Here is a 13,648-nt window from a genome sequence, read left to right on the forward strand (position 1 = left end):
CTGATGATTGTCCTCTGTCTGTGTCTATGTGTTTACAGACTGATGTGTGTTGACCACCAGAAGAGGAAGACGATGAGCTTCAGCTCTAAATCCAACAGAACACTGAGAACACAGAGACTCACCCTGCTTCACTTATGGACACATGGATTCAGCAGCATAAGTCCTCAGTATGACCAGCCATGTTTATTAGGCCTGACTCCCAACTACACACTGTCCAGAGACGGAAAAACTACAGGAAGCAGCCTGCACTACATGAGTATATTGTGAATTTTCATTGTAGTTTCAAAAAAACTAGTAATATATCTGTTGTTGATCTTACTTATTTTTGCATTTTATACCCAGGGCTGTGTGTAAACTTACATTTGACAAATTTAACAAATCCCCCCTGGGGTTTTAAGGACACATGTACATATAGCCCCTTTGACACATGCAGTTGTATCTGCAAATACATCCCAGGCTGTTATGTGTGAACGCGAACTGAGGTTGAAATGCCAAGAAAAATTAATCCAGCAGTTTGCTTAGATGAGATGTTATAAAATTACTGGCAAAGTTTCAGGTATGACCAAAGGCCTGAATGAAAGAGGGAGAGGTTTTGAAGGTGTTTTTGTCCTGTAGCCATATATTCTGCTTGTTACATGGTATAATATTATAAATATGCCTTTGTGAACCAAATATTATAAGCAAGAACATCAGCTGCTTATAATGGCATGTTATAAATGAATAACTTTGCCTCTGTAACATGCAAGGTGAGGCAGGATACGTGCACAAAAAAATAATAAACACTAGAGTAACAAGAATAAGCTCATAAGCACACAGACCTAGAATGACAGACAAAAGTACATGTAAGACGTTGTGATGAACAAGGACAACATCAGGACTGAATATATTAAGATAAACCAACACTAGTGATGCACCAAAATGAATAACTGAACCCAATGATCAGGACACACTAGGCCTAAAAACCAAAAACCAAAGTTAACAATAAAAAAAAACAGTTTATTTAAAACAAACATACTAAAATTACTACAGTATGCAGGTTGTAATATGTGCCAAAAAAAATCCAACATCCTCAACAACAGTAAACAGTTGGTCATCCAAGGCAACGAATTCCCTAATTTTAGAAATACTTTACCGGCGCTGTTGTTTGTGACTTTAAGAAACTGTAGCTCCAGATGGCATCTGAGTGCTCGCAGGGGCTTTATTTTCTGTTTCTGTTATTTTACTGTATTCTGTGTTTTCAAGCAGGATGTCATGATTTCAAGTGGAATCAAAACTGTAGTGAAGAGCTGAGAGGGTAGAAACCGTGAAAAGGTTCCACACAACTGACATCTTCAACCTTGATCTGCTGCTGCTTCTCAAACTGTTTGAAAACATCTGTGCTGGTGAGCACAGGAAGGAGGAGGAAACCAACTGTGTTTTTAATAACCAATTCTCAGTTTCATTGCCATTAAAATTACTGTTCAAGACGATTCTGACTCCACATTGTAGGCTTTGTTTTTTCCTGTTGCTGTCAGTTCAGTGCATCCCTTAGGCTGACTTTACACAGTGAAACTTCCACGCGACATGAGTTGCTTGAAACCTACATGAAAGTAAACTGCACATGTGTATTTTGTCAGTTATCTGAGCCAGAACAACAAATGTGAGTTTCTCTAAGGGAGCGTTTCTTTAAACAGCCAACAGCTGTTTAAACGACTGCTTGGGTCACCCTTTATTCTATGTTAGCCTGTTGTTATTGTGATTTATCTAGCTACATTTTCTCCTGTTGTGATGCAACCAATTTTACACAGAGCTCAGTTTCATTTGGATTTCAAAGGATGAATTGATTGGAGATAAGGAGACAGAAGCGCATTCCTTGATGAATCTACATGGACAGGCATCACATTGGCTATTACCATAGTTACACATTAATTTTCATAGGCTTAACACACACAAAGCACATTAGAAAAGTCAAATATACTGTAAAGACCCATAGTCAGATAGATAAAACACAAATATATAGATACAGAAAAAAAGAACACCAATAAAATCTAGACAATTTATAAGATGATAAAATGCTGCAAATATGTAAATAACATCTCGAAGATTGCGATACAGCATATTAAAAATATAAGCTGCTGTTTAACTAGTGAGGTAATCCAAATGTGTTGTGTGCAACTTTAGTTTTGAATTGCTTTGTGTAACTGTCAACGTATTATAAAGGTGAAATTATGTTGCAGGCAACTCATAACATGCAACTAGTTGTATAAAAGTTTTACTATGTAAAGCCAGCCTGACAAACACAACAAGGCAACAGTGATGGAAGTGATATGGGGGCGGAGCCAGATTGTTCCAAAAGAATCCATAATAAGATCCATGCATGATCCATTTACCCACCCTTGTTCATAGATTAGATATCACAGTATCAGACTTTATATTTTCCAATTTTTTTCTGATATGTATGAACTCACTGAACTTGGCAATGTTCCAGCAATAGACTGCAAATATGAAAGGGAGATTCTTCAGCACTGCTACAAAAGCTAATCAGATGATGTTCTTGGTTTTATATCTAAAAAGGCCTCATGTTTGCACCCTGAAGAACTCCAATCTGGTACTTAGATCCCTATTATGGGTTTATGTTGCGATCTCCAAGTTTAAGTAGACGTCGAGGGCCTTTATGGTGCTTTGGCACTCTCAAACAGGCTTTGCTGCTTCTGTCATATACAGAATCAAATACAGTTTCCTGTAATTCCATGCTGCTCAGAAATGTATCTAGTCTGAGGCTGAAAGGTGCAGCGTGGTTATGAATCTGTTGACACCGTAGCTGTTGAAACACCGATTCTGTGTTTGCGTCACTTTCCTGGAAATTTGTATGTTTGTGTCTGTGTATGTGTGTGTGCTGAAGTCTTTGCAGACAGGTTGAGTCTTTGTGCTCTCACAGTGTGTGCAGCATGCAGTCGATGGCATCAGCTGATGCAGCAATGGGCGTCAGGAGAGGATGGTAAAGGCGCCGAGTGTTCCAGTACAGAATGCATTAGCCACAGTGTGTGGGTTTGGGCATGTGTGTGTGTTCAGTATATAAGTCTGTGTGTGCGTGCGCGTGTGTATGTGTGCTTATGTAATACGTAAAATGGTGTTATTTTAGCTCATAATGCATTACATTGTTTATATGACTGGTGGATACCACTGTATTGTACAGATGCATCGGGCCAATGGTTGCACTTAACCACACATTATTTCTGCTTGTGTTTATTCATACAATTCACAATATTTGTGCCTTTAACATGCAGTAATGCTTTCTTTTACAGTTCTTTTAAGTTCTAAGTATTAATCAGGTATTAAACTCTGAAGTACTAGGTAATTATTTTGGGTAGCATGATGGAAAGTTCCAAGACAGATTCACTGTAATGTCAGAAAATTGGTAGGGGTAACTTTACTTTAACCCTGCTGCATAACACTGACGTAACTATGCCATTAACATGTCATGGCAGATGTCATATTCAGAGTTGTCATAACAGATTTTGGTCAGTAAAATAACAGTGCCATGTTACCATTACCGATATCTGTCATGACATATGTCATTATGTTTGATGTCATGACAACTTACGTCACATGGTACGTTTTGTTATGTACTCTGTCATGACATCAAACAGCATATGACATCTGCTATGACATGTCAGTGTTATGTAGTAGGGTTCAAGTGTCCTGCATAAACACATGACATTACAAATGGTGGGTTCATTTGTACTCACCATGTTACTTACTCCAAATAATTATCCAGTGATGAAATAATTTATGCCCTTTTTTATCTTAAAAGCTAGAACCTGTTTGCATTTAGGTTTAATTTAGTCAGACCATCTGGGTACTTTGTCACATTTAACCCAAAATAATCACCTAGTACTTTGAAGATTTTGCCAAACACTTACCCAGTCAACCCCTTTAAAAGGCCAGGGCCCACCGGTGGGCCCAAAGTTTTATTACACACTTCTATAACCTAAGAATAGCTCAGCCAGTTTTCACTGAAGTCCCTGTAGTTACTGAGTAATAAGCCTTAATTTGTAATTTGTAAGCCTGTAATTTCAAGGGGTTAATAGCTAAAACCTGCTGGTCATTTTAGTGTAATTCAGTCAGACTGTCTTGGCACACACCATCATTGGTACACATTTTCAAAATAATTACCTAGTACTTCATAATTTGTACCTCAAAATTACCTGGTTAATACATAGAAGGGACAGTAAAAAGAAAGTGTTATTCGATGCACTACCATTTAAGTTTTGAATCATTGTTCAAAAGTTTGGAATTACTTTATATCCTCTATATATCTTTTATAGTTTTATACTTATATACATATAGTTATGTACTATAAAAGAGTTTAGTTGTACGTACATATATAAAATGATTGTAATATGCGTGTCCTGTACTTCCCAGGTTTCAAATAGTCAGTAGGACTCTAGGAAACTGTAAATAAAAATGACAAAATGCTGTCCAGATTGACAAACAGAGCTATAGACTGTAAAATGACTGAGAAAGCTGTGGAACATTGAGGAATAAGGTACATTAATAAAATAATTAAATCCCTTAAACGGCCAAGGTTTTATTAAACTCTCCTATAACGTACCACACTTTTAGAACCAGTTTGCATTGAAGTCCTTGTATTTACTAAATAATAATAAGCCTTAGTATGTAATAAGCCTGGGATTTTAAGGGGTTAATATTAGAAGTATTAAATGAATACATCATTCAAAAGTGGTGATCAACTCTCAAAGCAGACAACATGACTTAAAAATGAATATAAACACATAATTAGATTACATGAGTCATCATTTTATTCACTTCTTATTGACAGAATTCTCAAAATATTGAACAAAATAAGTAAAACATACCTGTTGCAATATTTACGTCCTCATTATGTTTAATTGTACATAAAATAGTAAAACAAATGTTTACATGGTAAGTGAATCCAAACTTTTAAATTCTAGTTTAGATTTATATGATTTTATGCACTCCACTTTTTACATTTCATATATAAGCTTAGTTTATCTGGAGTTCAGTGTCGACTATGTCCTGTGTTTCCCTGCTTTAAATTTATGAGTTATAGAACATTATCAACAGAACTGCAAAATGTTAGAGTTTATTTACTGCAATCAGTAGTCTGTTTATACAACCCCATTTCCAAAAAAGTTGGGACGCTGTACAAAAAAAAGAAAAAATAAAATTCAGTGATGTGCAAATCATTTAAATTCTAGATTTCATTGAAAATAGTAAAAAGACAACATATCAAATGTTGAAACTGAGAAATTTAATTGTTTTTTGAAAAATATATGCCCATTTTGAATTTAATGCCAACAACACATTCCAAAAAAGTAAGGAGGGGGGCATGTTTACCACTGTGTTTCATCACCTCTTCTTTTAACTTTTAAGTGTTTGGGAACTGAGGAGACACTGCTGTAGTTTTGAAAGTGAAATGTTTTTCCATTTTTGCTTAACATAGGACTTCAGCTGCTCAACAGTTCAGGCTTTTCTTCGTCATATTTTTCATTTTATAATGTGCCAAATGTTTTCAGTGGTGACAGTTCTGGACTGCAGTCAGGCCAGTTGAGCACCTGGACTCTTTTAGTACAGAGCTATGCTGTTGTAATACATGCAGAATGTGGTTTGACATTCTCTTGCTGACATAAGCAAGGCTTTCCCTGACAAAGACGTCATCTAGATGGCAGCATGTGTTGCCAAAACATGTATATATCGTTCAGCATTAATGGTGCCTTCACAGATGTGCACATCACCCGTACCATGTGCACTAATGCACCCCTATACCATCATGAATACTGGCTTTTGAACTGTGCACTGATAACAAGCTGAGTGGTCTTTAGCCCAGAGGACACAGTGTCCATGATTTCCAAAAACAAATTCAAATGTTGATTTGTCGGACCACAGAACACTTTTCCACCTCCACTCAGTCCATTTTAAATGAGCATGGGCCCAGAGAAGGTGGCAGCATTCCTGGATCCAGTTCATGTACAGTTTCTTCTTTGTGTTTAAGAGTTTTAATTAGCATTTGTGGATGCAGTGCCGAATTGTTTTCATAGACAGTGTTTTTCAGAGGTTTTTCTGAGCCCATGCAGTGATTTCCACTACAGAATCATGTCTGTTTTTAATGCAGTGCTGCCTGAGGGCCCAAAGATCATGGCCAGCAAATAATGTTTTTTGGCCTTGTCCCTTGCATACAGAGATTTCTCTGGATTGCCTGAATCCTTTAATGTTAATATGTACCATAGATGATGAAAAGCACTATTTCATCGTGCAGTTAATTACAGTGTGCGGTGAACCCCTCCCCGTCTTTACGTCCCAACTTTTTTGGAAATGGGTTTGTAGTTTATTTACTGTGACTGAAATCTGAGAGGAATAGTTTCAAAACACATTCCTTTACTCATTTATGTATGTAATGTTTTATACACATGTACTTTACATGCAGTGAGAGCAACTTTATTGATCACTCCAGTGTTCTAGAAAAGTGTCAGAGGGCAAAACAACACATTATGCATCATTATTGTAAGAAACTAGAACAGAGACTGTATAACAGAAACTATAGAATGTGCAGAATTACTGCTACTATCCAGCCTTACAGGGCATCTATACTTTAATACAAAAATAGAAACCAATATACCAATGCAAAGAGAAACTATGACAAGTATTGTGGTAGAGAAACAAAGAAAAAGAAATAGTTCCTTGTTTGTTTTTTTTTTGTCAAAAAATGTCATTGTAAACACTTTCTAAGGTTTTTGAACACTTTTTGTGTGGATAAATAGTAATAAACACCATAATAAAGTTTAACCTGGGAAAGACGCAAATAGTCTAATTGGTGATTTAAATTCACATTTTCAGTAACAGATTCTGAGCTGTGCAAACACTGTTCATTCCTCTGATATGGAGTGAAACCGATGATGTTTTTGAAGAGGTGATTTTGGACAGTGTGGATTTCTGCATTCTTGGCCCACCTGGTCTGGTTTAGAGCAGAGAGACAGAGATCTGATTTGTTTTTCTTCTTGGCTTTCATGTCTCCAGGTCTGCAGGGCACATGCCTACAGCGCCAGAAAAATTCACAAGCAGAACAAACCCCGGAGCTCTGGACTGTAATGACCTTTTTTAAATCGCTGGCCAACATGTGAGTGTGTGTACGTGTTTTCTGTTTTCAGCGTCTGTCTGTCATGCATGAGGTGTTATCTTTGTAAATCTGAGTGTGACGGATTTCCAGGAATGAAAAAAAAGCTGACGAGCTGTTCTTGTGACTTGTGTCACACTAAACAAATTTCAGGCTGCAGTGCTTGAGCTAAATGTGGATCTGCTGAGGTCACCCTTATTTTCCATCATTGTCTGGTTATTCCCAAGGCAAAAAGTCAAACTGTTAGACAGATATACAGCACTTTGTCATTTATAACCACCCCTCCTTTCCACTGTCTATACAGCTGAGATGCACACTCTTTCTCTCTCTCTCTCTCTCTCTCTCTCTCTCTCTCTCTCTCTCTCTCTCTCTCTCTCTCTTTCTCACAAACGCACACAAAGACCCACTTGGTCATACATATCTTCCATATGTAGTAAATATAACCTGTATGTTATAGGCATAATATATATATATATATATATATAATTATATATATATATATATATATATATATATATATATATATATATATATATATATAATTATATATATATATATATATATATATATATATATATATATATAATTACATGTTTTGTTGATTTTTTTAAAAGAAAAATAAGTTAAGAACAAACATAAATATAGCATTTATCTGCAAATTTTTGATGAATTTCTATTTATTAGCGGAAAATGAAAAATACACAATAGAAAACGTGCCATAACTTTTGCACAGGCCAATTTATGTATTTTTTTCCCAAGTTATTACATTCAGCGAATAACTGGTACTTGTGCGTTAAAATGAGTTAAAATGTACATGAGTTTGTTCTCTGTAGACGTTAACATCTTTAACATAATAGATATTTATATAAGCCACAAGAGCATTTGTGAGGTCAGGTATATATTAAAAACATCACTCCAACTCATCCCAGTGGTACTGGATGTAGGCTACACTCCATATCGAAACTTGGCACTGGGCATGGTGACCTGTGCAGCTGCTCCAGAGTGTTCTATTGATCAACACCTTTCTATGGAGATTATACAAGCTGTATGTGCTCAATTGAACACGTGTGTCATCAATGGGTTCTCTTCAAAATAACTGAGTTCAAAAGGAAGGTGTGTCTGGATACTTTTGGACACAGTATGCATGGTTAGAGTTGTCGGTTCTGTAGATTAACAATGTCTGAACATTTTTTGCCCATAAAATGTATGAAAACACAGATATACATGCATCTTTTTCAGATCAGTATCGTTTTGTGCTGGGTAAGACACCCTCCCCCCCTCTCCCTCCCTGATCCCCCACCCCCCATTAGTCAGAAGAGCTTTGTTCTCTGAGTGAACAGAAGAACAGACAGTGGGTTGTTTGCAGCTGCATGTACTGACTGAAAAGCGCCCTGGTGTGGAAGTTGGAGGTTAAAGTTTTCACTGTAAGGACACTTCTTTGTACCCGCTGCTCCAGTCTCCCTCTGCTCTCATTATTACTGTCACTGTGTTATTTACTATAGGACCACACACACTAGTCACACTTTTTCCACTGCGAATTTTTTCTTCAACACCAAGTTGACATTTGCTATGAAACCAGAAACCTCAAAGTTCCGTTTTTATAACAAAAAACCCTGAACGTCTGGCAAGACCAACAGCTATGCTTCACATTCAAATATCAAGACTAATTTGGGTGATATCATTTACATGGCCCTTAATGATCAGCTCCAGCTCTAGACCACAGGAGGCCCTAGGCAAGATATTACCCTGAGACCCCCTGTCCCACAAGGTGAACTTGACCTACCTTAATATTTATTTACTGAATCGGTTATTCGAATAGGATGATGAAAAAATGTATGATATTGTAACATTTTAATATGATAATATGATATTGTAAAAGTATGTGACGCAGAACATCTCAACACAATCAGCAGATGTGTCTCAAATTAAGCAATGGCTACATAAGCAGAGCTATACATGAAAACATGTTGTACAAAAATATGAAATATCATTACAATTGTGTGTAAATCACGTACACATAAAACACAAATGAAGTATGAAGTACTGATGATCTCATATCTTTACTGCATGCAATGAGCAAATATTTCTGTAGGGCACTAACATTGAGTCAAGCCACTGTTAGCATTACGTCCATGAAAATTCAGCTGGTTACACTAAAGTGCTCAGTGGTTTTATTCCTTTTTTACAGTGAGAAGTGAAAGGCTGCACCGTTATCAGTTTCAAGCAATACCTCCTCAAAATATACGTGCATGTCTGTGGGTGAAATTAAATAATTATATTGGCAAATACTTTTGCTTGCTTTAAGAAATAAGACTTGAAACAACATTATCTGCCAATATAGTGAGATACTTTGTAATAGGTAGTGAGATGACTTTTTCAAGGATGTAATGGCATTGTTAGAAGTAAACATAGACCTATTTCATTTCAACTGAAATTTTATTTAAAGAACATATCACACTCTGATCTTCACAACACATGTTTGTGGAAGTGTATCATGGCATGAGCAAAGGAGATTTCTGAGGACCTCAGAAGAAGAGTTGTTGATGCTCATCAGGCTGGAAAAGGTTACAAAACCATCTCATCAAGGTCACAAAGAAGCCCAGGGTAACTTCTAAGCAACTAAAGGCCTGTCTCACAGTGGCTAATGTTAATGTTCATGAGTCCATCATCAAGAGAGCACTGAACAACAATGGTGTGCATGGCAGCATTGCAAGGAGAAAGCTGCTACTCTCCAAAAAGAACTTTACTGCACATCTGCAGTTGCTAAAGATCACAAAATGTTTTGTGGATGGATGAGACCAAAATAGGGCTCTTGAGTTTAAATGAGAAGATTTATGTTTGGAGAAAGGAAAACTGCATTCCAGCATAAATAGCTTATCCCATCTGTGAAACATGGTGGTGGTAGTATCATGGTTTGGGCCTGTTTTGCTGCATCTGGGCCAGGATGGCTTGCCATCATTAATAGAACAATGAACTCTGAATTATTCCAACAAATTCTAAAGGAAAATGTCAGGACATCTGTCCATAAGCTAAAACTCAAGAGAACGTGGCTCATGCAGCAAGACAACAACCCTGAGAAAAGTTGTTCTACCCAAGAACGGTTAAAGAAGAATAAAGTTAATGTTTTGGATTGGCCAAGTCAAAGTCCTGACCTTAAACCTATGGAAATGTTGTGAAAGGACCTAAAGCAAGAAGTTTGTGAGAGGAAACCCACCAACATTGAGTTGAAGCATATTTTTGCAGGAAGATAGAAAATTCTAAAGTTATTTGCAATTGTCAAAGACACTGAAAGAAGAGACTTTCAGAGTTTTTGACTTTTTTAAACTGAAAGAACAAAAACACTAAAATGCTGCCAACAGCAGTACTTTTGTCTAAGAGTGGTAAATAAATCTAGGTCTCTATTCAGCCTAGGCCTTTTCATTACAGACCTCATAATCATAAATGCTTTGATTAAACAGCAGTAATTCACCCACACAAAACACCAGGACAATTACTATGGAAGCAGAAAAAGAAAAAAAACATCACTGTTATAAATTAAGAACATTGAACAGCACTACATGAAAAAACAGCTCCAAAAAGTTAATATAATTGAATCGTTACCATCGAAATAGGACTGTTTCTGTAACAGATTAATGTGTGAGAAGACGCAGTGCCAAAATGTGCTTTGATGCGAGTGTAATGTTTGCTCACAGGACGTGTTGTATTTCATTTTTTTAAAAATCTACACCCTTGTGTAATGTTTTGGTGTGAAAACTTCATTTATCAACACCTCAGTCTCCTTTTTCATGAAACTTTCAGTTTCTCTGTTGCCTCAGCTCGTTGACAGCCGCAATGTTTTGCTGCGCCTTTCAAACCTTGCACCTCAAACCCCTGCAGTTAGTTGTTGCGCAGTTTGCGGTCCTCCATGCAGCCCTAGAAAATCAAACATTAATTTCAAATGCTTTGTGAGCATATATTGAGGTCACATCAAGATGCTTGTACGTGCATCTTGCCCTCTGTTTATATCTATGGGTAACTGGTCTTTCATCCTGTATCTGTAAATAATAAACTGTTCCTGTAAATAAAAGCATTTAAAGAGAGTAGTTGATTCAAGTATGAAAAAGTATGATAAAGGATGTCAAAAATGAAGAGAAATTGACAGTTGATGTGTAAATGTTGACACACAGCTATCTAATGTGTTAAAACTACGTGCTCCAATTTGACTGCCTACAGTTTAATGGTCTGTGTGATCTGTGGTGTCGGGTAAAAACATAAGAAAACTTTAAACAAACACAGACAATCTTAAATTTATAACATCATTAGGTGACATTTACTTAAACCCTGCTACATAAAACTGACATTGACACCGTGCCATAAACATGTGATGGCAGTATTACATTACCTTTACCTGTAACTGTCATGACAGATGCCTTAACTTGATGTTGTGACAGCTAACTGGAGTACACAGCAAAAATTAGCAGGTGACATTAGCTGTAATGACATCAAACATTCTGACATGTCATAACAATAAATGGTAACATGTAGAGTCGGGTCTGATCAAGGCTGAGAGCAGATTTTTTTCAGAATATAAAAATAAAAAGAAGAAAGTGGGAAAAACTGAAATTAATTTGTAATTCATTATACGTTCATTATCATGCAATATACATGTTATATATCAAAACTAATGTTACATTTTAGAATATATTTTGTTAAATATAACATTAAATAACACATGTCCTAAATATATTATTAATTATTATTATTATGTTATAGTCTTGTGTCGTAACCTGTGGAAGTAAATGATGGTTGAGGTCATTCTCTGTCCTTCTTCTCTAAAATTACTTCAGAATCACCACCTAAAGTCAACTATATATAAACAACATACATACATTTTTTTTTATTAAATGAAAACATAATAATGACATCCTGATCTGCCTTCAGAGGATGTTTGGATTTTAGAACCAGTGAACACTGTAAAAACTAGCTAGGATGCATTGTCTCCTCTTGGGCTTCCAGATGTGGACAGCTGTGGCTTTGCAGTGCTTCAAACTCACAATCTCCTGATGTTGGGGAGACTTTAGATTATCAGGCAGGTGCACCACATTTGATTGTGCTACTTTTCAAAGGTAAAACAGCAAACATTTTCTACAGTGTATTAAAAATGTATGGACATGAAATCTGAGCCTTCACCCAAACAGAAGATTGTGAGTTTAAACCCCAGTGATGCCATAGCCTACCCTAAGAGGGTAGAGGAGAAAATCTGATCTGATGGGATTGTGGGCTGGAAAGAGTACCAGCTAGTGGGCAAAAGCACTATATCACTTACTAAACTGAGAAACAGAACTATAAAATTGACTAAGTGAACTCTAGTATCATTAAGTGGACATAAGAAAAGCAGTGTAATCAGTTACCTTATAATTTTAAGTTGAGTTGACTTCCATTACTAACAGTGAATAAATAAATAATACCCAGTTAAACCATCACTGACAGGACCATTTGGATCCTCAGCCAGTAGCAACAAATTTTACTTAAACATGTAAAGAAAGGACAAATTTATTCTGCTGAAAGATATTGTGGGCGGCACGGTGGCGCAGTGGGTAGCGCTGTCGCCTCACAGCAAGAAGGGCCTGGGTTCGATTCCCGGCCGGGTGACCAGGGTCGTTTCTGTGTGGAGTTTGCATGTTCTCCCCGTGTCTGCGTGGGTTTCCTCCAGGTACTCCGGTTTCCTCCCACAGTCCAAAAACATGCAGTCAGGCCAATTGGACATGCTAAATTGCCCCTAGGTGTGAGTGTGAGTGTGGGTGTGGATGTATATGTCTGTTTGTCTGCCCTGCGATGGGTTGGCGACCTGTCCAGGGTGTATCCTGCCTTCCGCCCGATGACAGCTGGGATGGGCTCCAGCACCCCACCGCGACCCGGAAGGATAAGCGGTTTAGATGATGGATGTTGTTGATATGATATTGTTGATATTCAATAATGATATTCAATAATGATAGAAAAAAAGTTCAGTTTCCAGTGTCCTCAGATGGAGGCATTGCCCTCATCTCCTCTTGGGAAGAATGTCAGAGTCCACCTTACCCCGAGACCAAGAGAAGACTCGGAGTTTCAAGACTGGTCTCAAGGCCGAGACTGGACTCTAAAACAGTAGTAATATGACTCTGTTATATTACTGAACAAAATCAGTTATGACAGCTTATGATACCTCAATGACATGTTTATGGCATTGCTATGTCAATGTTATGTAGCAGAATTCAGATGTTCACATTCTCCTGGACTGTGTCATAATCTATTTAGATTGCATCAGTAATATTTTACTTAAATCCTGTTAAGTAACATTGACATAACCATCCCATAAATGTCACTGCAGATGTTGTATGCTGTCATAAGATGTCATGACAGTTTGTTCAGTAATATAACAGTGTCCTGTTGTAATTACCCGTATTTGTCATGTCAGATACCACAATGTCTGACGTCATGGCAGTTAACTGGAGTACGCTTAGCACAAATTAGCATGTGCAATGTGACATAAGCTGT

General features: G+C 37.1%; 1 protein-coding gene across 2 annotated transcripts in view; it reads left to right on the forward strand.

The window, feature by feature from the left end:
• Positions 1-5,140, forward strand: part of zgc:113337 (uncharacterized protein LOC503741 homolog) — a 34,447-nt gene extending 29,307 nt beyond the window's left edge. For both annotated transcript variants that reach the window (XM_036570801.1, XM_036570810.1), the window contains exon 8: positions 39-5,140. In XM_036570801.1, the coding sequence (XP_036426694.1) occupies positions 39-43 (5 nt within the window). In that variant the 3' untranslated portion in view covers positions 44-5,140. The remainder of the gene's footprint in view (positions 1-38) is intronic.
• Positions 5,141-13,648: the final 8,508 nt, after the last annotated feature.

The sequence above is a fragment of the Colossoma macropomum genome, unplaced genomic scaffold (assembly GCF_904425465.1).
Source record: "Colossoma macropomum unplaced genomic scaffold, Colossoma_macropomum, whole genome shotgun sequence".
NCBI classification, from domain to species: domain Eukaryota; kingdom Metazoa; phylum Chordata; class Actinopteri; order Characiformes; family Serrasalmidae; genus Colossoma; species Colossoma macropomum.